Consider the following 24,693-nt stretch of genomic DNA (forward strand, 5'->3'; position numbering starts at 1 on the left):
AAGTGCGAGCAACGTGGCACTGTCAGAACGAGGATGTTTGCTAATTTTGTCTTTTGTTGTGTAAAAGGATGCATCAGCTTGATGAAATAGATCTTATCATGTAGTCATCTTAAATCTGTCTGCAGTTTGACTGCTCAACATATTGTCAGTCTGATTGTTTGAAATTATGATTTGTTATGCTACTTGTCCTACGTATTCGCTATAATTGAGATCCTACCCCAAAACCTCAGACATAACGTCAGTAGAAAATATTCTTTCTATAAATACACGTTACTCTGCCTCTAAATAAGTTTTGGTGAATCTCTAACTATGGTGGTTGGGGTTTTTCTGTTTGTTTGTTTTTGTTTTTTCATTTTTACTATTGTTTTGTGCATGTAAAGTGGAACAGCTTTACGCTTGCTGCGTGGAAAACTGCACTCAGCTTTTCCAGTAACATTCTTTAAAAAGCGGCTCGTACAAAAGCCTGCAGGAATTCGTAGCGTGATGATAGTGCCGCCTGAATTTTCCCATAGGCAGTGTTTAAAGTCAGATTGGGTTGTGACATTAAATAACACCATATGGTGTGTTCATTCCCTGCTGCTAGAACTAGATGCTCAGTGCAGTTTCAGTAGCATTTTACAAGAGTTGATTGATTTTTGGGTGGGTTATAGGTTCTCAGAAGTTAGATCTTGAAAAAAATTTATGGCATTTGTCTTTAAAATACCAGAAGCACAACATTTGTAAGGGCTGTTTGTATTAATATAAAACCGGGGGCAGAGGTATATGTGCATGGATGTCTATGTATAATTGTTGTGTATAAAAGCTGCGTCAAAGCTGTCAAGAACAGAGCTTGGAATCGGGCTCTACTTCAAATGATTAACTTTTGGGGACTTGTGCAAACTATTTTTGTCCTCCAGGTGATTTTCTTTCTAAGGGGATGCCAAAAGTATTAATGCAGACTTATCAAAGTTCAGTAAAAGGAGATTGCCATTTCAGTTGTATTTCTGAACCTTCAAAACTAGAGATGAAAGCACCTGCAGATGCAGCCGGCACATTCCACGCATGGCATGATTTCCGGCATCCTTTCATTTCGGTTCTTCCTTTTTTTTTTTTCTTACAGTTCTTTGAGGTTCCGTTTGACTCGAACATGAACAGGACAAAAAACAGACCACTGGTGCGAGGACAGATCAGGTAAGGCTGAGCACACCTGCTCCAGCTAATGAGAAATGGTCTTACGTTGCTTTTATCTGTCTCCAAGCGTCTCTCTTTCTTCAGATGAGGAAAAATAGCAATTTACAGACAAAAGTCTAAGAAAGAAATGCATCTCTCTGTTCTTTGATATTTTTTCATGTTTATAACTTTCATGTGAGGAGTTTGGGTAATCAGCTGTCCTCTAAAATACCGAAATCCTCAAGAAAGCAAAATTTCCGTGCCTTTGTGGATTTCTGCATGTGTGACAGGACTACATGCGCAGCGTGGCAGCACACCATTATGTTCCCTTGAAGGTTTGCATTAGTTTGTAACAACAAATCTTCAAAATCTCCCATCTTGGAACGAACACAAGATTGTGTCTTATTTTTAGCATTCACATTTATCTGTTGGATCACATGCATTCATTTGAATCTCCTGGGAGAGGTATTTGGAAGTCATTTCCTGAACAGTTCTAGAAACTGTCCTATAGAGGTGCTGCTAAAAATTGCCTACGTGGAAAATCTTTTTGTTTTAGTGTTTTTGTAAGGCACCATGTTGTTTTTGCCTTTTCTATGTGTTTAGCATAAAGCTGAAATGAAAACCCAAAATGGCAGCATCTTAAGAAAGTCTTGTAAAAGTTGGTCATCCTTTAGGTTCTTGTCATCTATCTTGAAATCCTAAAAGGGTCCTGTATTAGCACAGGGATTCCTTTAAAAAAGTCCGTCAGTCACTCTGTTTTCTGGATTATATACCAGTTCAGTTTCTCAAAGGCCGTTTTCCAGCTAAAAAAGCAAAGTGAAAAAGAACATCAACAAAAACTGTAACTTATTTGCAAACCAAAACTGAAGGCCCAATTCATAAATGATTCAACAAACAATTTTAGTATTGCATTTCCATGGTTTGTGCCAAGGATTATTTATAACAAAATTCTGTTTTCCCTTAGGCTTCTGCGAACAGTTGGTCCTATTTATTTCTGTGTTTTATCCATCACCTTTGGAGGACTGAAAAAAATGTGATGGATGAAATTACAAGAAAATTGAGACAAAATAGTGAAGTGAACCTTGAGGGTAAATTTGCTCTCATTGTAAATAGTTAGAGCGCTTCAATAAACTTGTTCTGATTTGTTCTCAAAGATGGTGCTAATTACAGATTCCTGAGTTGAGTTAATTTTATTTAAAAATGTATTTTAGGGACCACTGCAGTAAGGACATGTGTTGTGCATGCAGTAAGCCCGCCTGAGTTATGCAGCTCAGGGGCTCTGCGCTTCTGCTCTCCCTGTATGTGGACCTTCAGCAACAGACGCACTGGCTTGCTCCCTTCCAGCCAGCTAGGAAGAAAGATGATAAGGAAAGCTCTCTCCCTCTTTCCCTCTTTCTTTCTTATATGGTTGACTTGCACTGCTTGCAGTGATTCTGCTAGGAAACTTTCTGACAACTTTTGATTTAGAGGAAACAATTAGGTTTAGAAGTTCCCAGTGTCCTTAAATGAACCAACTGCATCCCAGATTGGCAAAACCATCTTAACATATCTTCTTACTCTTTTCCCCCTTTTCATATTTGCTTTCACCACAAAATGGCAATGTTGGGGACTTCATGTAATCACTCATCAATCTATCTACCTGACTGTCAACAGCTAATTTAAAGTTCTTTAAAGTGTCACTTACCTTGAATAATGCTGACCTAGTTCCCTGTAGACTTTTGAGCACACAGACCATGACTGGGTTATTTCTTCTGCGGTGTGCCAGAGGAGAATAATCCAGTGCAAGTGATCTAACCTTGTTGTTCTTTTGCCACATATTCCCTGGTGTTCTTTGAACTCGTTTGTTCTGGCTGATTAAATAAAACCCTTAAATGTTTATGGTATAATAAGTCAAAACCAGACTGGACAGAGATGGATAAATTGTAGGTAAACTGGTATCTCAGCTCTGGGAAAGAATCCAGAGAGCTTGGGGTACATGCAGAGTCCTTGTCCAAAATGTGTCAGACAATTGAGTTTTGACGTTTTCTTCTCTTTAGCTGCTTCATATCCTGAGATGTTGGGTGCTTTTTAAACTAAGTTGTGTTATAACATCTGTGATATCTAGTGCATCATTTTACAATCCACCTTCTTTGTCACTGCTCATAAACATAACATGATTTCCTTAATTTTTCATTCTTCCTTTCCTTTTGATTTATTCATCCTAGTTAGTTTGCATAGGTCTTGTCCGAGAACCAGGACAGTATGGGTAGCAGGATGCGACCAGTTTTTGTACGGTCCAGTTGAGCTTGAGACCCCTTTTGAAGAGAGGGGAGTTACTCACACTGCACCTCCTTGGAAGGGCTTTCAGCAGTGGCTTCGATGCGAACTTCTGCCCACCAAGAAACTGCGCAGAAGCCAGGGGCTTCCTTCATAGAGGCGGTTGCATCACAGTTGCAACAACTCTTGTCACAATTGGTGACAGTTCTTAGATGCTTGGGGCCCGGGCCAGAATCACACTGGTACGCCCCAGCGAGAGGTCCTGCGTGTCCCTGAGTCCTCCAGGCCCTGGGTGAGCGCACGTCTTTCTTGCCAATAAGCTAACTTACGGGGTTGGCTCCTCAGAAACGTTAGGCTCTAGTAGGGAAATTACTCCCATGTGTTTCGCTTTGTGGCCTCCATTTGCAGCTTCACCAAAGTTTAGGTAGGTGTAGTTAGGTTTAAGAAAAGCTGTCCGTGTAACTGACCTGACTTGTGAAGTTTCTCCCCATCCCCCGTTTAATGACTTTAAAAGAGGGGAGATTAAGATTAGATATAAGGAAGAACTTCTTCACTCAGAAGGTAAGGCATTTGGGTGCTGTGGATGCACCACCCCTGGAAGTGTTTGCAGCCTGTATATTTCTGTGATTCTGTCCTTTCTGTCTGAAGCCTTTGCTTTGAGAAAACAAAACAAAACAAACTGTCTAGGCAACGCTTTTGTGTGTTCATTTTACCTGCGTTCATGTTCACGGGGTTTGAGGTCCCCACGACTGAGCCTTTTGTTCAAATCGCTGCAATTTGCTTTGGCATCAGTGTACCTGGAGTAGCTTTCAAGGAAACAGGGCTGCGCTGTGAGGTGTCTGTGTCACCAGAGCCTCTGAGGTTCAAGTGAGGACAGAGAGTGTCTGTTCACTCTTAAAAGGTATTTACACGAGGCAGCTTTAGCCCGACTGTCACACCAGGCAGCAGCGCCCTGTGAGCCAGGAGCCAGTTCTGCAAAAATCTCTAGCAAGATGCAATTTGGGAAAGTAATTGTTTTCCATCCTTTGTGAAGTCCTCCACATATTGTATCATCAACTTCATGGCTGAAAGAGTTACCTAGAGGCTCAGTATGCCCCTGCTGTAAAATCCTCTGGCTCTGACACCAGGCAAACCGTACAGGCAATGACACCGGAGGACTCTGCAGAGCTGGGGTCTCCTGTACATAGGAAAAGAGTCCGTATAGCTTTTTGCCTGCCCCAAACCCACTGCTGATGCCCCCAGGGAACCTTCTGATGCTCTTGCTAGATTTGTGACAAACAGCACCTGATGGTTCATTGACTGCTTGCTTTCTGACGTCCTATTTAATTTGTAAGGCTCTGAAAAAATTCCCCTTTGAGCAATGAGACGTAACCATCCTTATTCTCTCTTCAGAGAGTAATCAGAGACATCCTGTTGCAAAAATAACAAGAGTAGACCCAAACACAGCATGCCACTAAACACCATCCGTCATTCCAGCCTGCCCACACGTCCTCCTCCCTCCTCTGACCCCTCGAGTCTTGTTTGGAAATACAAACAGCTTAAGATGTTCTTCATACTTCGGTTGCAGTGTTAAACTCATCAAGGCTATTTGTGTTTTGCATTACAACAACAGCTGATATTATTTTTCCTGCTATGAGTTGTTTTTATGTCATTGACGAGAAAAAATTTGGTGTGCTCATGCTTCCCGAGATTTGACTGAAATGGCAGCAGCTTTTCCTAGTTTCCTGTTGGGTATGATTTATTCCCTCGCTTCTTAAAGTAATGGATTTAATTTTCCTGGAGATTAATTTAAATAAATCTCCAGTATTAGCTGCAGTAGCTGAGTGAGCTTAGCCTCCCGTGTGACAAGTGTCCTGCTCCATTATATTGTACAAGTGACAGTTTTGATTGCCCTTCCACGTGGAGCTGCATACCCACTTGTTAAAAAGCGCCTGTTTTTATGAACTTACAGTGCTGCTGGATCTGCTGTGCTAAGCACTCATAAAAACTTAATAGTTGTACAAGAACAGTTTTCGTCTTAAAAACAGAAAAACAAAAAGTGGGAAATTTCCGCATCAGTCATCAAACAGCATGCTCTAAATAGCTGACTAATTCACGGCCGTGTAGACCCCCTTCAGTCCTGCCCCTGCAGTGTTTTGCAGCTCGCAGCTATTCTGGGGACCCAGTCCGACGGCCCTTGGTCGTAGCGGGCAGCATCGGAGGGTGGCAGAGGCTGGAGGGGACCTCGCAGAGCTGCGGTCCCATCTCCTGCTCCCAGCAGGGTCAGCTGGGAGGTCACACCAGGTTACTCCGGGTTTTATCCAGTCTCGTCTAAAAAACCTTCAACATGTGACTAATACGCTGTGGAATTTAACGGTGCTCTCCTTATGCAAGATATTTTCGCTCTCCTTTTCCGTGTGCAATTAAGAAGTTTAAGTCTGTTCACTTGGCAGAAGGCACAACGCAGATAATGCCTTGGATGCTTCAAAAGAAATAAGTCTTCGTTTTGTTTGGTAAATATTTTTTTCCTGGAATCTCATTAACCTCCTTGGTGTTCTGTGTATGAGCCTCCTGGTTCTTATGGCCACTCTTAATTATTGCCATAATTAATGGAGACGTTAATACTTTTCCTACTTGTTGACGTTTCTGAGTGCAGTGTTGACTTTGGTCAGTTTAAACTCTAAGACAAACTCTTGAAGAATCAGCCCAAAAAGAGCTCTGAAGGCAGGACTATTTCTGACCGATGGCTTGTGTTTATGAGCTGCAGTCCCAGCTGCAAATACATAACTTGACGATTCGCTCTCTGATAGGAAATTGCAGCATGTCAGACTTCCCTTATTTACTCAAAAATTCATCGAGACTCAGGTCTGGTTCTTTCTGGCAGCATGTAAAGCTGAGTCTTCTACTCAGTTGCTTGCAGCAGACCTGCTGCTGCTGTGCTGAGGAAGTGCACGTGCGTTAAAAAAGAAAAAATCTCCTGTAATCACTGTTGATAACTCAGCGTAATTAGCTTGATTCTTTGCTTGCTAACACTAATGTAAATCAGGAACGTTTCTCCTGAAGTTGGTGGAGTTACACTGATGTAAGTGAGAGGAAATCCATGTCCTCAGCTTAGGGCTGAGACCCGCATCAAGCATTTAGCCAGCCCTGGGTTTTAAGCCAGCAGTTTAAAATCTCCCCAAGGGTTTCGGTACAACTTTGGTTCCATTTAAAGATCAGCCTCTACTTAGCTGATTGGTCTGCTCCCTTGGGTGGCCATTTCAGACAGGTTTCATTGTATTTAAGTTAAAACAAATAAAACAAAAACTCCATAAATCTACAGTTCAAGAATAATCATTTTTAAGACATCAGATGCTCGTTCCCTGCAGGGAAACATTCCAATATTTTGTTTAGAAAATACCTCATTTTAAAGGGGCTGCCCTGAGATCTTTCTGAATGATAAAAATGTTTCTTTTTTCAGTGGGAGGCTTTCCTCTTGTTTAAACAGGGCACAATTCAAAGCAGACACCACCAGAGCAGCCTTTTCAAGCATTTTTTATCCCGCTTGTATTCAACCTTTATTATTTGAAAACAAGTAAATGCATTCCAGCCCCACCACCACCCTCCTGGCTGCCTTTTTTTTTTTTTCACCCTGTTTTCTAGAAGCTGTCATTGACTGTATTTGGTAAACAAGAAATTAGAAAGGCAGCTTTATATTTTTGACATGTACAAGTACTTGTAAAAATGTAGTCGCCGTGTTTTGAGCAGCAGGGTATTTTTTTTTTCTGGCATGGCCACGTCATGGAGAAGTGGGGGGAGAAACCTTGAGGCTAAAACATAGTTTAATGAGAATAAAACCCACATCAAAGGATGGACTAATGGAATGATATAATGCTTATTGTGTCACTTTCCCAAAGGGGATATGGATGACAGTACTTATATTTCAATTATCTATTCACTGCCTGCATAGGATGTTGATTAAATGGTTCTAAGGTATTAGGGTCTTTTTGTAGAATTCACAGAAAAGTGGTGATACTGCACATTATCCTTAGATCAAAATGCGTATTAGCAGAAAATTACATAGCTTTAACTACATCTATAGTTTGTTTCTTAAGGCACTAAAAAGGGCTGTTCTAATAACTAACATTACATTCAGATTCATTTCAGTTGAAGTGAAGGCATCGCTCGCGCTCCAGCTCGCGCCTTCAGCAGACTCCTCCTGCCCCACCGTGATTCTGCAGCCGCTCAATGGAGACATTCCTTTGTAGGCAGCTCTGTTTGTTGGATATAAATCCTGCGGAAACACTTGACCCCTCACGCCTTGCTGCTTTTCAGTTCAGCTGAGGGGCCTTTACCGCCAAATTATTTATCAGAATCCTTAATTGCACATGGGACAGTTGATAAATCGGCGTACATTGTGCATCGCCTCACGTTAGGAAACATCCCAGATGCTCATGTATAAACCAGGAGTCACGGTGCATTTGGCTAAATAGCTGCTCCATCTGCTCGTGGGGAACACTGCAGAGAAGTGATACGGGCTCCTAATGGAGTTGTCTTATCCTCTCATGTCAGCTCCTCGCCGGGGGGTAGAGCCCCGTTAGCTGGAGGCAGCCGAACTATTGTATACTAATCCTTCAGTGTTGTGCCCGCTGTGGATGGGCCTTTTGGACGTTGGCTTTAGCCCTTGATTTTTATTCCTTTAACTGACTTGTGGTGAGTAGTTTTCTTTAAAGGTGATGTTAAAGAGAGTTTTTTCTCTGATGTTGCACAAACAAGCAAAAATGTAGTTTCAAGCCCAGGATCCTATCTCCAAGTCGCGCACAGTTTTCTCCTCGTGGCTGTCAAACATTTCAGGTTCATGTTTGTAAATTTTGGCTTAATGCAGTCAAAATCCCCCCACTTTGTTCCCTGTATTAGTATTGAACCTTATCTGGTTTAACCACAACAGCATCATTATTCACCGCGTGCCAAGTGTTGTAGGAAATGTCGCTGCTCAACAAGTCCATTACGGAGCTGCCTCTGATTAGAAGCTGCTATGCCCTGAGATCTGTTTACAGTAAGTCATGTTAGAAGTGCATTTCTTTCTGTGAAGGACAGAGTTTATCATGTCTTATGCAAGTTATAATTTACGTTATCAACTTCGCAAGGCAGATATAAGAAAGGTTTTTCTTATACTTTAATTAGCTTCGCTAACACGGGCGCTCGCTCTTTAGTCTTTATGTCTAGAAAAGCGGCATTCCTGAGGTTGAGATGTGCAGGGATCCTCTTTGATATGTTTTATTTGATTTTTTCTGCTAGGATCCTAGAATCACAGGAATATTATATTATAAATCACACTGAAAAGGAGTGTGAGCCACAGTGACTTGTATTGCTGCCGGCGTGTGACAGTGTTCTGTTATATTCGTGCGCTTTGAGGGTATATAAGGTTTTTTTGTTTATTCTTCTGAACGTTTGTAAAATATGACTCCAGATGCTAACCATAGTAGACAACACACCGAAATAATAATGCAGGAATCCCAGAACAGAACCATTCTCATCCTCTTTTACTCTGGGAAAGCAGCAGCTTTGCCGTGGTGCCTGCTGCGTGCCGGGTGTGGCAGCGCTCATCGCCGAGATGGTGTTTGTGGGCTGCCCTGCTCTAGGGTCAGCTGGCTTTTAGAGATGGGATTCTGGTTTTAATTCATTTTCCCAAAAGCATTACGTGTTCAATTCTGCTGTAGGAAAGAGGAGAAAGGAAGGATCCGAGGGTTTGGTTCTTGGTGGCCAGCCCTGGAACTGAGTCACGCTGCCTGTCCATAATTTGTGCCCAACGTCCCTGCATTCTTGGAGAGGGGGTTCGTGGTCCTTTTCCTGGGCTCCTGGCAAATAGCAATGTAAGCCCTGGTTCCAGTGCTCTCACAGTGAGGTACCCATGTCTTTTTCTGAGGGACCATGAAGGTATTTTTTGTTACTGTCTTTTACATTCTCGGTACCTTTGATCCTAGCAGAATTGATAGCCACTGATCCTAACCGGCGTAGGTTAAAAATGGGACGGTGACAACTTCAGCAGTTGTCGGTGACAACTTCTGGCAGTTGCCAGAGTCTAGCCATACCTAGATTATAACTAGCAAAGAGAGGGTAGCTTGGAAGGGTAAACACAGGTTTTGTTTTTGAACAAAGGAATTACTGAGTTAGAAGAAGTTCTCCATGGTAGCAGTGGCCACCAGAATGTGTAGTGCTCGTGTCTCAGGTGATACGCGGCAAGTACTTAAGAGCGTGCTATAGTGTCTTAAAATGATCAGTGAACATTGAATGCGTGCTTACAGTGTTGGAGAGGGAACTGCAGACAGACAGGCAGGATCTCGCCTAACCTCCACTTGGACAGGCTCATCTGCTCAGGTGATCTTCCAAATAATGGTGTCTGCAGCCTGGGTCCTCGTGCTGCAAACCACTGCTTCTTGTCCTGCTGTCTCTGGATGCAGTGAGTAACTTATTTCCTTCACTTTCATTGCTCCCAGGAATGTATTTAGAGTTTGTGATCCTGTACTTCATAAACAAGAATGGCTGGGCTAACTTTTCACATTTTTTTTTGAAGACTAGTTTGATAAATCCTCTAAAACTTCGGTTTTCCCTATCTTAACAAGATTGAGAACTGGCCTGAGACTTCTTTACTCGCTGCTTTCTGAGCGTTGGCTGAAGGCTCAGCAGAAGCATGTGTTAGGTTTAATCACTCTAAATCACAGAAAAATGTTTCTGGAGAGAACATATTATCCATTCTGTTTGTCAGCTGGCCTCCGGTTCTTAAATGAAGAGAGAATTGAGATTTTGAAATAAAATGAATGGATCACTTAACTGCCATGTTGTAAGGTTAGGTTTGTTAGGTTAAAGAGGAGGATTTAGTTTAAATATTATGGGGCACATTTTTCAAATTTACTGTAGGTTTGTCTTGTAAGCACTTTAAAAAAATATTTACATTTTCATGACTGCGGGGAAGCTGTGAATATTATTAGTCACCCTTTCACTCCTACCTAACAAAGACATACAACAAGGAGCGCGCTAACGCTCGGCAGGGTTGCTCAGGGTTGTTATGATTAGCATTGTGGTGTGTATAGCGAATGTAATGAGAGCATAAACATTTTGTAAGTACGGGTCCTCTTCGTTTTTAATTTTTTTTACCTCGAGTGAAATGACAGGGCCCAACTGAAGTTTCTGCTTAATGACAAAGGGCAGCATAAAAAGTTTTATTTCACTTTGAATGTTAGCAAACGTTGAATATTAGCTAACATGGTGTTAACAAACTGCAAGTGTCCCCAGGTTTGCTAGGCTGTCTCATCCCAGTGCTGTGTTTGCCTTGGTCCAAGTCCTCCTGCAGACACCTGAACCTGTGAGCAGCAAAAAAACAGATCCTGGCATCATTGGCATGGAGCTACGGCGGTAAAGTGAGAGCAGGATGTGCTTAGGAAAAAGCTCCATACCAGGTGTGGGACTCCAGTTTCTCTTTTTGCGGTTGAGTTGAAAACTCTTTTACCTCGTCTCAGCATAAACGTAGCATCGTTCTGGAAACTTCCAGCAAAATCAATTGAGCCAATTTTGATTTATGCAAGTGTAAAAAAGAGAGATGTGTCCCTTTCAAGATGAAATGATTCTTTTAAATTAGCCCTGTTTGTTTATGATAGTTTTAAAGTCCCTGGCTCTGGCAAGGGAGACAGAACATCTGCAGCTCAGATTCTTGAGGAGCGAGGGAAGCTAATTGCCTCCAATTTGGTTAAAATACAGTGTCAATTACTCCTTTAAACAATGGCGATGCACGGCCCTGACAGGGAGGCTTGGGCTCCATGCATGGGTTGTTTCTTCATTGGGAGAGAAATGAATTGACACAGACACGGGATATTTTATCCTGGTTTGTATTTATTTACACTAAGTAGACTTCTGAATGAGTATATTGGATAGCAAAGCCAGAGCGTGGTCGGCAATTTAGTGCCAGAGCTGCAGAAAGCAGCTCCCTGACAGCATCCAGCCAGCTCTATGAGTTTACCCAGCACTGAGCTCTTTATATGCCAAATTCTCGCTGCGTTGCTTTCCTTGGGATCTTTAGGGATCGCCCAGGGTTGAATCCTGCCTGGTCGCCCTGCTCTCGGTCGGATGCCCTGCACAACGCCACCAGCTTGGTGCTGATGGGCCTGGCCTGACCCCGGGACAAAGGACATGTCCTAGCGCCTCCAGAAGGGGCAGCTCCTTTCGAAGGGATTTGCATTTTAAAGAGGTGCATTGGAAATTCAGGGCTGTAAACTCTTTATCAGGAGGGGCAGTACTGTAAGGGCAGGCTGAGCTCCTCATCTGAGAGTGCCTAAATGCTGCCCACTAACCCAGCTCCTTAGGAGCACTGTGCAAGTTGCCTACCTCCCCTCGAGACAGCGAGACATCATTCCTCCGCAGCTCAGAGTTTGTGTTACAAGGCACTTGTAGAACTCTACATATATATTTTTTTATATATATATTATTTTACCTTATTTTATTGTTACATTTGGGGAAAAGTCCAGTCCAATTTGAGGTTATCAACATCTTTGTCATAGTTATTACCAGAAACTGAATTACAAAAATCCGGTTACAAAAACTGGCCAGATACAAAACCAGCAAAAACAAATTAGCAGGCAGCATTACAACAAGTCTGTTCCGTTATCTTAAAATCTGGGGTAGTGTTATACCCAGGTAAAGGGAATTTGATATCCAATTCTTGTAGTGCTTGCAGAACCTGATTTGCCGCAGGAGCACATCCTCTGGGATGGGACACTAGGCCAAAGTTTGCTCACAGCTCAGACCAGAGGCTGAACCCCGGCAGAATGAAGATTCTGCTCTGTACCTGTGAAGACAACGTTAAGTAATTCGTTAAGGAAACAGCAAAAAGAGGCTTACAAGGCTCCCACTTGTTTGTGCCTCCTAAAGGACATCTTGTCAGTCTTCGGTAGTAAATGACAGACAAGCCCATATTCTGGTGCTCGGAGCTAATGGGGAAAAATTGACTTCCCAATTAAAAGTTTCATATTTTAGTTTTAAAATCAATCATCGTCCAGCCCTTGTCATGAGCCATGGACTTTCTTGCATGACTGAGAGAGAATAAATGGATGTGTATTAACAGCTTTCTCTGTGTTTTTCTCTTAAGTAAGTTCAAGTTTATCTCTTTGATAGATACAGTTCAGTTTAACGTAATTTTGGCACTTTACGAGTTACCCTTAATCAGCAAGTTTGGGGGCCTTTCACGATGTTCAGCCACAATGTACCCAGGGAAGATGGTATCACACAAGGGGGAGCGCAGGTTGCTTGCGTTTGGTAAAGCTGGCTGATGCTGAGTCGAGTCTGTATGAAAGAGAGATGGGGTCTGGCAACACATGCATTCTGCCAGTGCTAAAGCTATTTTTCCTTTTAGTTGGAAAGAAATACTATTCCTTGAATCAAATCTGTAATTGAAAGCTGTAGTTGAATATGAAAACATTTTGCTAGTCATGCTAGAAGTGCTGTATGTAAAAAAGATGTGCTGTCTCAAGGCTGTGCTGACTAGGGGCCATCCTGCATCCCCATGTAACCACTCTGACTTAAAATCTCAGCTCAGAGTGTGAATGTTTTTCCTGTCGTTGCAGCCCAATCTATCTGGAGGACCCTTCTGGGGTTTAATATCTTTTGCAAAAAATTAGAATTGTTTTAGAAAAATCATCAGTGATGAAGCTACTGATCCAGACAATGTTGTTCCAGTTTCAGTTTCCATTAGCATTGTTGTTATTACTATATAACTTTTACAGCTGACAATGGTCATGAATATGGTTTTTATTACTAAATATATAAATATGCAGCCTGAAAGGATTTGTGTGGAAAGTTAAAATTCAATTTCACTGTTGGTAGATTGCCATCATTCAGTTGTCTGCCATGATTACTGATTGGGTTTGAATGATCTGTTCCCTACTTTGAGCTTAGAAGCTGTCGGAGTGTTTTTTTTAGCCTCCCATCAAAATCGTTTCAGGGAAGCTACCGTTGCTATTCAGGGCAAAATGTGCCTTTTGCAGCTTTCTGGCTCATTTTTTGCTGTCAGCTGACTGCGGCACTTGTGCCAGAAGACAACCCCACTGCCGGTTTCAGGCATCTGTCCATCTGGGGAAGCAGAGCTGGGAATTACGCAAACACAGTCCAGATGTGTGCTGGAAGGAGATGGTCTTTCTTCCCCATTACCTAAGTCCTAGGAGCAGGAAGACTTCATACAGTCATATGTTGTTGCAGTGCGTAACATCCTCAGCTCCTCGTTGCCCTTCCAAGCGGGATGGGATTGCCAGGGTAACTGCCAGAATTGATGGCCTTCCTTAATTTTCCTGCTGGATCTCAGAAAGTTTTAAAGTTTTAAAACTGCTGAGGGCTCAGCAGTTTTCGGGTGCTGATCCTGTAAAAAGAAAAAGAAAATCCCCTGCTGGTGCTCCTCCAGCTGCGGGAGGTGGCCAAGCCATAGCTCAGTACCGCCTGACAGTCGTGGTGATCCAGGCTCAGCTCCCACCCGGGGACTGGCTTTTGGCAACTCTTGGTGTTGTCTGGCCACAGGAGCCAAGAAGATGCCAAGAGATGAGCACAACTAAATCAGCAGCTGCGGAGGGTGATGGTTTGTACTGGAGATTTCTGTGGACATCCTCCCCTCTGGAAACGAGCTTTCCTGGCTGCAGAAAGAATTGAAGAGAAGTGAATTCTGCTCTGGTTTGTGTCGCCTCTCGTCGCTGCTGAAAAAATGCAAAAACCTCAGTCTGCAGCTTTTGTCTGAGCTTGGAAATGGCTTCAGAAGCCTTAATAATTTCTTGCTGACCTGGAAAAAGTTAGAAAGAGGGGGCTTCCTCTGGCAGCCTCATACAGGCGGGTAGTCGGGGGACATTTTTAGTACCTACAGATTCCAGTAATAATAAGCAATTTATGATGATTATTCCCAAAATACGATTTTAATTATGGCTTTGGAACAGTGTTCATGCACTGGACTCGTATCTCAGACCACGATGGCGAAATGGAGTTGCAGAGATGCAAATCACACTTGTGCTCTTGTTCTGCCAAAGAACTGCAGAGCTCCCAGTAGTTTCAACCCATCTGTGTGCTAGGCTGGTTCAGGCTCTTCCTCTTCTTATTACGACAAATTGTTTTGACACTATATGCAGATGAAATTTACGTCCATAGTAGCAATATTGAGATCAATCTGAGGCATCAATCTCACCTTGATCATCTCATTTACCTGTCACAAGGGGAGATGCTGAAGCCGGTGCTCAGGCAGCCCCGTTTCTGGGGGCAGCTGCAGCAAACAAGCGAGGGGAGAAGCGCGGTGGTGTTCCTGAGCCTGCATCTTGGAGGAAATGGGAAACCCATTCTGGGATGCAAAGGACTTGATCACCTTCGGGAGGCAAAACCTGGCTGGGGGTGGCCGGGGAGCAGAGGTGCTGCCCCTGCCCCTGCCCCACCGAAGTCCAGCCTTTGCCCCTCATGCTTTGTTCTTCCCCGTCCCCATCCCATAGATTTTAGTTCTGCATCCTGCATTTGGCAGAACGGATCCCTGGCCTTGTGGCTCGAGGAACTGTTGTCAATAATAATAAGGTCTAATACAAAATACCAACCAGGAATTTAAATGTTTCAGTCCATTAAGGTACTCTATGCATGCTGCAGCAGAACAAAAGGGCGCCATTGTTTTGTTGTTTGGGTGGGTTTTTTTCAGTTTGCCTTTTTAGAAGTGGTGATGTTTCCATAAAAGGTTTTTGACAGACAGGGAGAAGAGAGAATTTGTTTTATTACCTTCTGTGTTGGGCTTTGAATCTAATTTTCAAATATAAGCACTTACGCTTCACCTGAAAAATATGCAGGCAATCTTAAATGGACACTTAGATTCAAGCTTAAGCTTTTATGCAAATATGTTTTGCGTGCCCAATTTCCCATTAACACAAGGTCACAAATTAAGTTTTTTATGTATTTACATAACATCTGAACATGAATTGCATACAACTGCTGATAGCTTGAATGCACCTATTCAGAATTCATAGGGGCTTTGTGCCTGTATTTGTATATGAGTGTCAGTATATTCACAGAGCTAGGTCGAAGTGTTAGATGCTGATACTGGAATTTTTCATATTTCTGAATGTTGATATGTTTTAAGGGGAAATTTTGTGTAGTTTCTAGATATTTTTTTCCAAATACAATTTGCTTTTAAACTCCTTATCACCTTTTTTATACTGCTGTTTTTTTTAATTGTAGCTTTGTCTGTACTTTGATAGTGATCTTCACAAAATGCCAAGGATAGTGTAGAAGAGCATGCATAGTAGTGAGGCTATTGATCTTTATAGACATTAAGCTTGCTAATGCTGCTGTGAAATAGGTAAAATACTACATTAATTTTATAGATGAGCAAATGCTTTAATTTGTTTTCCCCTTTCAATTTTTCCAAGTAATGCTGTGAGTCAATAAGTACTATTACCCGTGGCTCTGGAGCCTGTTAAATAAATATGCTGCATGCACACATGTGCGAGATCATTATATATGTATAACCAGCTCATCTGTAAGTGGCACCTAGATTCAAAGATGATGCCATAGCACATGAATTAAAACAGGCTGCTGTGTCCTGAAGTCACCGTCAGCTGTATGATGAGTGAGGGTTCGCATGGGTCCCTCGGGGTGGTGTGTGCGAGGGATTCCTCCTGCCTGCGCCCCGCTCCCCACAGCAGCTCCGGGCTGTCCTTGAGCCATGCTCCTCTGCCTCTCCTCTTCCTTCTCCTCCTTCTCCTCTTCAAACTGAACAGGAATGAAATCTCATCAGATTTTCTTTGGATTCGTAAGGGTTTGATTGTTCACTGTTCAAGCTGAAGTTCTCTCCCGAGCTTCTAGCTGAACATGCAGTTTTTTTAGATGTATCCTTGGGCAGACTTTGACATATGCATTCTCAATAAAGGAGAAGAGAGGGATGAGGCAGAACTACCAGTTTTTGGTTTTCCTGTAGGAGGTGTCCTATGTGGTGACATACTTGGGTATTTTAGCATTGAAATTTGAAGAGAACTCATTTGGCACTTGTAGTATTTTTCCAGAGCCTGATTTTAATCAGCCAAATAACTGAAACCAACTCCTCCCAAGAATCCATCATAAAACCTAGTTTCTTACTCAATATGTTTGCTTTCCCAGCTAGCTTCTTGGCCAATTTTCCAATGGAAGATTGCCCTTTTTTTTCCCATGGGAGTGATTCCCTCAGCATAAGTGAACGCCCAAGTGAAATGAGGCTTATGCACCAGCGTCTGTCATCAGCCTGCACTTACTGTATGGATGGTTTCGGGATGAAGGAAACCAGCAGAGACCCCGCATCCACTTTTGACCACCACGTGAGAATTCCCAGGTGCTGGGCTTTCCGTTACCTGTGTTCCTGCGGTGTGCACTGCGCTGCCTGATGGCACAAGGCTGTAGTGGGGGGCACGTTGTGGACTGTAGCTGGTGGGTGAATCTGGTGACAGCTCAGCGTCGCGGCCTTTCTCCTGCTCCAGACTGGGATCCTGATCTCCTGAGAGACACAGGCACAGAAGGGAGCATGCATCAGATCGATGAGCACCACACCACATCCGTGAGATTTCACAGAACATACGTAGGCATGGAGGTACATCATGGTCCCTAGGAGACCATAAGCTATTAGAAATCAGAATACCCTTACACTGCTGAGATTGAAACCTGTGGTAAGTCTTTCCTTCCTAAAATCCTTCAAGTCACTGAAGCAGTAAAAACTGCATCAGTAACTGAAAGCTCTGTACCTTTTCCTCAAATATTGTCTCTTTCCCAATGAGGAGTTGCTTATACTTCTCCTAGACCTTATAAAGATGACATATTTCTAGGAGAGTGAGTTGAATTCTCCTCTGCCTCTTGTCTCGCCAAGAAAGCAGGGTCCTAATTTCTGAGTGCAGTGTCTTTGAAATGTGGAAGAGTTTTATGGGGCAGAAATAACAAAGCGGAATCATCAGACCACGGTCTGAGTTTCTGATCTCAGCTGGAGTTTCTGATGCAGGTCCTTGTCAGTCACACAATTACTCTTCTAGAAGAATTTTACAGTTCCTTGTTTTTTAAGGAAACACTGGAGAGAAGTAGAAAATGGGATACTTTCTAGATATCTAAAGATAATACACTTTGACTGCTTGTGAAGAACAGCCATCGCTGACTTGATGCCCTCCCCTGAGATCCGTGGGACTGTGTACAGACACATACAGACACGATCAAACTGCCTTCAGGAGCTTCCTTTTAAAGAAGCAAGAATGAAGAAACCAAGAAACAAAAACGTGTTTTCATCACACCTTTTCTGGAGGTCTCAATCACGTAACTTCACCCTTCCCTTTCTATAAAGATGCATTTTGTAGCGGGGTTTTTCTGATCCATTGGTCGGCTCCGCCAGCAGTGGTGCCAGGGCTGGCCCTGCGGGGCTCCTGCCACAGGGAAGGCCGCGGTGACTGGATCCCCCATGGAGGGCCTGGCCTCCTCCTTCCCTCTCCCAAGGAGAGGTGAAGTGCTGGTGTCCGCCTCTCCGTCAGCGGCTCCTGGTGCCTGGCGCCCCTTTGATTTGGAGAGATGCAGATGGGTCTTCACTCGCTTAACAAGAGAAGTGCTCGCTGCCTCAGGTCACGCTGTGTCCTCACTGAGGGCTGCGCTCCCCACAGGAGCGGACGTGGGCACCGGGCCTCGCAGGGTCAGGCTGGTCTTTTGTCGCCTCTGGAGCACATATTGTGCAGCCTGGTGTTCATCTGTGTGCCTGACGGTATTTTAGTCAGGAATCAGTCAAGATAGATTTGTTTAACCAAACCCAGTCAGGCTTTCACTGCAGAGGGGGAACGTCTGGAAAGTATAGCACTGGTAGGCCGCGCTGAGGCAGCTTGCTGTGCACATGGTGTTTTGCTGCCTTTCCCCAAAAGAGCACCGCTAGCTGCAAACCCAAAGGGCACAGCTCCGTCTGGCTCCTTTCACAGGACCTTCACGGAAACGTTCTCAGATTGGGTACGTGGCTTTGTCGTTGCTCTGCACGGCGGGGCCCGGCCTCGATCCGGGCTACCTTCGTGACCCCAAAGCTGCCCACGGAGCGTGAACGTGCTCTGTAACCTGAAATCCAGCGATGGATTTGAAAAGCTGGATAAAATGTTGGGATGTGTCGACTCAGGCAATTTAATTTAAATTGAAGGCAGATCTTTGGTGTGTGGTTTGCTCGTTTTAGTTCTTGTGGTTATTTAGGATTTCCATACTGTATTGGTTTGATGAAGGTTTTAAAAATAAAAATTGGAACGGGAGGATTTTTTTGCTGATAAAACTCACATAAAATTCATCCCCACCAGCAAATTTTCCTTACGAGGGTTGGAGCAGTGCTTGCGACACGTATTTAAGGTTAAGGATTCAGCCAGAGGGCAGGGTAATGGTAGAATACAAAGGCTGCATAGTTTAAAATTAGACAAAACGTGTAAAGTTAAAGTTCACGCAGAGACATTGCTGCGAGCACGTGTGTTTTTTGCTGTTATGTGTAGGACTAAAAGTGTGTATTTAGCTGCATCGATTATTTAATGCGACACAGTTAATGGCATTTTCCTCAGGTCTCTCACACCACATTATTTCTCTTAGTGGCATTTGGTTCTCTTCCCGTTTTACCAAATGCCCTTGAACAAGCACAGGTGAAGAGATTTCCACAGCAGCAAACATGTTGATCGGGGGCAAGGGAACAGAAATAAGGCTTCCTTCGGGTTGCATCATGGTGCTTGCTGCCCGCGAAGTGTGGGTTTGGTAGCTGAACAAAAAATCCTTGTTCATCGTATTTGGGTGTTTATTGTGGAACTTATGAGCAGAAGTTTACACAGCTTCAGCCACTTTCTTACAGATTTTAAACAGGAATTTCCAGCCTTCGCTCGGCTCTTGTGCAGTAGAAATCAGCAGAAGTGATTAGCATCTTTATTGTTTGGTTCTTTTAGGCAAACCTAAAATATCTTCAGTTAATTCCAGTTACACTTAGCAGATGAGTTTTAATTTTGGTTTTGTTACCGGAATTGCTTTGGTGTGCTACCCTTGCTTAGCAGAGCGTGCAAGCTAAATGGGAGAATGGAATGAATGGAGAATTCAGCTGTTTTCTGAAAAGCCAAAAAATACTTTATTTCTGTTAGCATAATTTCAAAATGATTGAATGTACTCTTTTCCTCTTAAATGCTTCCTAATTTTGTGTCTAACCCTGTTGTATTTCATCCAAAAGATCCCTTGGAAAATTTCAGTCAGTTAAAAATCTGGCAGGCTGCAACCGTGCTCATTCACTCTAAACACGGAGTGCCTTTTCCAGAGGTCAAAACATACTACTATTAGGATAGAAGAAAATGATCTGCTGGAAGCACCGATTCTACGGGCGGGCTATTGACCTGCATAGCTTAAATTAATTTGGTCACAAAAGAATCACCTATCGCTGCAAACCTATGGCAAGATTGCCTTGACTGTTTAGAAAGGCTTGCCTTGGGATGGGGGACAGATGTGAAAATTGGAGTTGGAAGAGTAATAAAAATCCCTAAAAAAGAACCCAAATCTGATCTTAGCTTTCTGGAGGAGTGGGAGGAAGAGCGAGGGGAGGGGGGCACTAACAACTCTTTAAGACAGGCTCCTGTGCTAAGCGTGTGCCCCGGCTCTCCTCCCGCAGCCCCCTGCTCGCCGTGTGCTTCGCTGCGTCCTGCGGGGTGCCGGGGATCGCCCTGCTGACGCTGGGAGTCAACCCTCTCACCGGCGCCCTGGGAGCCTTCAACATCTTCCTGTACACGTGCTGCTACACACCCATGAAGAGGATGAGCATTGCCAACACGTGGGTGGGAGCTGTCGTCGGTGCCATTCCCCCCGTCATGGGCTGGACTGCAGCTACTGGTAGTCTTGATGCTGGTAAGTGCGAAATCCACGCTCGCGTCGGGGGGAAGCCGTTGTCAGTATTGTCTTTGGGATACCTAAATGTACCTACACGAAAGGCAGTAAGTAATGATTTTTACCAAGTCCCATTCTTGATGCTTGTTGGCCTGACTCTGCTTCAAAAGTAGATCTGTTCCACTGTTTGCGGTGGAATATAAACTCGTGCAGCACAGTACCAGGAGGGCTGAAGAAGTAGACATGATGGCATCATTCTCCTTATGGGGGCATTTTAGGGGTAAGCACGAGCTGATAGGAGAATATGTCTTATAAAATGTGCATTTAGGTCATATTGAAAAGAAAATCTAGAAGGAAAGTAGCGTCTTTGCAAGTTGGGTTTGCATGGAAGAAAACATGTAATTTTGGGATTAAAACCATACCCACTTAGATCTGACTTACAAGTCAGGAGCTTTCAGCAGGAAAATTCCCAGATGTGTTTACTACTGTCTTTCCCCAAGCCAGAAAATATCCTAGGAAGACTAATTTATTGGTGTATTTTTTAATTGCCCACTTTTAGACTCTTAAGTTATAAATGTTCCTTTCCCCCCTCCTTGAAAAGCAAACAAAAAATTCTATTTTAGTAACTGTGAACCATTTTTACATCCCTCATAAAACACTGATCTCTTCAGCAGCTAAACTCTGACACAATTAGGGCTTGTTTTTCCTGCCAGCTAGAAACTAAAGAATCAAAGTGGTTATAGTTACATTCTGCATAGTTGTATTCTGAAGAAACTCATGAAGTTCAATTAGCAGGTCTGTTAAGGGTTTTTTAGCACACACTCATCCCACAGCGTGGCATATTTAAGGTTTGAATAATACTTTCAACAAGAAGGCTTTTAACCAGAAGTTATCTGAATCTGTGCAAGATCCATAGCACGCCATTCTTCATTTATGCTGCATGCTTGCTGTAAACGTCAGGCTGTACTGGCTTTGTGTACACATGTTCCGATACAGATCTAATCCAGAGCTAGGATGAAGGGGGTTGTTTGTTTTGATAGTTGTGTGTACTACTTCTGTACAAACATTTACGTCTCTGAAAATCGTCTTTTTTTTTATATTTAGACATATAAATGATATGTATGTGCATGTGTAGTGTCTCACGTTAAGGAGTGCGTAACAAACATTGTTAGAAGCTCTGTAGTTCTAAAAAGAGAATGAATTAAAAGCAAAATGAATGCATATTTTTAAGAACTATATCATTCTGGCTGCTGTGGCGTAGACCCTGGATCTGAGGACGTTTAGGAATTCCTGTGTTGGTTTTGGCATCTCATTGCAGAGCTGATCCTGTAAGATGTCTCTCTTGTGCCCATGCTTCCTCTGCAAAGTCCAGCCGGGAGCGAAGAGCTGCGGCTCACCGGGAGGCATTTCTTTAGAGCTAAACCGCTGCCGTTAGAGCCCACTTCACTAAAGGAAACTGGCAGTGGTGTTTGCTATCTTTAATTATCTTTTATCATCAAGTTAGAACTTGCTCTTCAAGATCTATTTCAAGAGCTACTCTGTCCCTGTGCAGCAAGCAGCAGAGAGCACCATCCGTGTCCCATGCAAGCTTTTCCTATCTGTTGGCAACTAATGGTGTGCACATGCTGTGTTGCAGAGGGGATAATCCCTGGCACTGATGCAGTCAGTGGAAGATGACAACTTTTTAAAGCAGACTTTGCCAGAACACGGTGATCTGTGCTGGTGCGTAACCTGCTGTTGTATTGTTTGTTCTGGGTAGCTAAAACTTTCTGCAGTCATCTCTGTCCGTGTCAGCAGGGCCAGGCAGCTTGGTTAATAGTGAAAGAAATTTTAAGCATCTTGCTACTACAAAATAAGAGTTCAGCGCCTGGAAGACTCCATCCCACCTGGAGCACAAACGTACATCCTCACGCACACACGTGTGACGTGCAGACCTGCATCCCTTCTCTCACCAGCCTACCCACAGTTGTTGAGCTCATTAATAATGTGTAATTAGCTTGGAGACTTAACCTAGTTTTAAGTAGAGGTGTGAAAATGCATTTGCACCTCGTTTAAAAAGAAAAAAAAAAAGAAAAAAAAAAAGATTGATTATTCCACTGAATAAGAAAGAGGAATGTGAAGGAAGGGAGTTAGAAAACTAATGAGAAGGAAGGTGCTCCCGGCTTAACTGGCCTTTTTTGAGTTTACATTTCATTATGGATTTTCTCTCCTTGTAATCTTCTCACAGCAGCCACATTGTTGTACACGTTGCTGGTTGTAGGGAAAACAGTATTTAAGTGCAGACCTTTCATTACTGTTTGAGGGGGGTAGCCAAGTGTTACACCACACCGGTTCGTAGCCTAGCACAGCCCCTCCTGCACCCTTCTCGATGTCCAGGGCTCGGTGGCGGCGCTGCGAGATGATCTTGTCATCTGATAGAGCTGAAGGCGATTCCTGGTTTCTGATTCCAGAGATAATAAGAAAATGTCTCAGATTTGAGCAGCCTGGTTTTCATTTGTCCACATTTTATTTGTAACTCTCTTATTTCAAAGGTAATTCCTCAACAGATTCTTGCAGAAGAAACAAATACTGCATTTTTGCAGATAAAAATCTGAGACCTTCTATCTCCAATGATGCAAATAAGTGCTTACATTTCTTACACTACATATCTGCTGCAGATCTGGTGATTCCCAGTGATGCTTGCTTCCCTTTCTGTCCCTGATAGGTCTTTAATTATATGCTCTTAAGCCTGATTGAGCATCCTGCCCCCAACCCTGGATTTTGTGCCAACACAATTTAGGGAAAACCTCACATTTCAAAAGAGAAAGATAAGGTTATCTCTGGGAGGATGTGGAATTCTTTGTTGTGGGTTTGGGGGTTTTCTGTGTGTGTTTTTTTTTTTAATGGCAGCTGTTTGAAACTGATGAAAGATCGGGAATGTTAACATTTCCTCGCTGGGTGATCCGAGTGCAGGTGAGATGGTCAAAGGTGCGTGATAAATGTAATTTATCACATAGATATCACTACCACATATCTGCTGTATTTATGCAGAACTTAACTGCCAGCCTGTGATTTGCAGCAGCACGTTTGCTTCCTTGAAAGCAGACTTCATTGCTCCTTTGTGGTACTATTTATTTATGAAGATATTTGTTTTTCTAGTAAATCTAGACTCCCTCAAATTATTTCTTCTGATTTTTTGAAGGAAGGACTAGCAGGAATATAACGAAATGCACTTAAAGCCCTAAGTGAGAGCATAAAGACAGGAGAAAGAGGCAAAGCTCAGCAGAGCCCTGCTGCGTGCAAGGTCCGGGTTCTGCAGTGCTCCTGTGGGTGCCGTGCTGCTGTCGAGCCCTTACGATTCTGTAGTGCAGATGTCTGTAGGAAGTATCAGAGCTATTTATCTTGGCATGCAAGGGGCATACGTATGCGTGCTTTAAATTACCCTCGCGTTGCTGTTCTTCCTCCCCAGCCTAACACTGCTGCTTGCTTGTTAACAGTGTTTGTTGCCCATCTTAACTTGTTATTTTTAGTTAGCAGACGAATAAATCTGCGGTAAACATTTCCAAGCGCCACAGCCCGTATTTTGTTCTCCACGTTCTGCACTTCTTCCGCTCACCTCCCTGCGCTCGTACACTGGCGGCTCGATCCCAGCCTGCGGTGTCGGTGCCTCGGAGCGGAGCAGTTCAGTGCCACGGCGTTCGTGTGAACCACCCAGTTGGATGGAAGTGACAGGCAGGGGTCCTCAACATAATGTGCTTATCAGTTAAGGGGATTTATTCTGAGTAGGTGGCAGTGGCACGGCAGATAACAGCCTTGAGAGTATAGCAGACATTACAGACCCGCGGTGGCCTGGAGCCATAGGTATTACTGCACCAAAGAGTGTTTATCTCAAGAGACTATTTAGTTTATCTCAGATGCTCCACTTCTGGTCTCGTTTTCCTGAAAGACATCTTGTACTGATTTTCATTCATTTTCAGAAATTTAAATAATTCCTGGGGGCTGTGGAATTTATAGGCTGCGTATCAATTGTAATCATTTGGAGGCTGATTTTTAAATTGCCTTTACTTTGTAATTCAAATTATGTTGTATGGTAGACATTAATTATGTCAGCCAACATCTATTTACAAATGGGGATTTAATAACGGGCAGTTCTTATCAGCTAGTGACATTTGGCAGATGGATAGTTTCAGGAACAAAAAAAAAGAAAACAGGGCACGGGGGGGGGGGGCTGTGGCCCAACCTGTCAGTGGCTGGGGTCTCCGATACCTTCCCTGATGTAGCACTTGGCTGCCAGGAGGAGGGAGAGCAAAGCAACAGCTTAATTGCATGCAAAATAAGCGTGGACATCTCGGTGTCCCGTCCTTTCTAGCTGGGCACTGAGCTTTCCGAGCCCCTCGAGGTGGGAGCTGCCCTGCGGGAGGGGGCTCCAGCCACGAGCTCCCTCCAGCAACATCAGCTGCGCAGGGTTTCACTTCTCAGACG

General features: G+C 43.5%; 1 protein-coding gene across 2 annotated transcripts in view; it reads left to right on the forward strand.

The window, feature by feature from the left end:
• COX10 (cytochrome c oxidase assembly factor heme A:farnesyltransferase COX10) overlaps positions 1-24,693 on the forward strand; it is a 102,172-nt gene that overhangs the window by 67,326 nt on the left and 10,153 nt on the right. For both annotated transcript variants that reach the window (XM_080561328.1, XM_080561329.1), the window contains exons 5-6: positions 1,100-1,170; positions 20,021-20,253. In XM_080561328.1, coding sequence (XP_080417454.1) covers positions 1,100-1,170; positions 20,021-20,253 — 304 coding nt within the window. The remainder of the gene's footprint in view (positions 1-1,099; positions 1,171-20,020; positions 20,254-24,693) is intronic.

Source organism: Anser brachyrhynchus, assembly GCF_964034855.1.
Source record: "Anser brachyrhynchus genome assembly, chromosome: 18".
In the NCBI taxonomy this organism is placed as follows: domain Eukaryota; kingdom Metazoa; phylum Chordata; class Aves; order Anseriformes; family Anatidae; genus Anser; species Anser brachyrhynchus.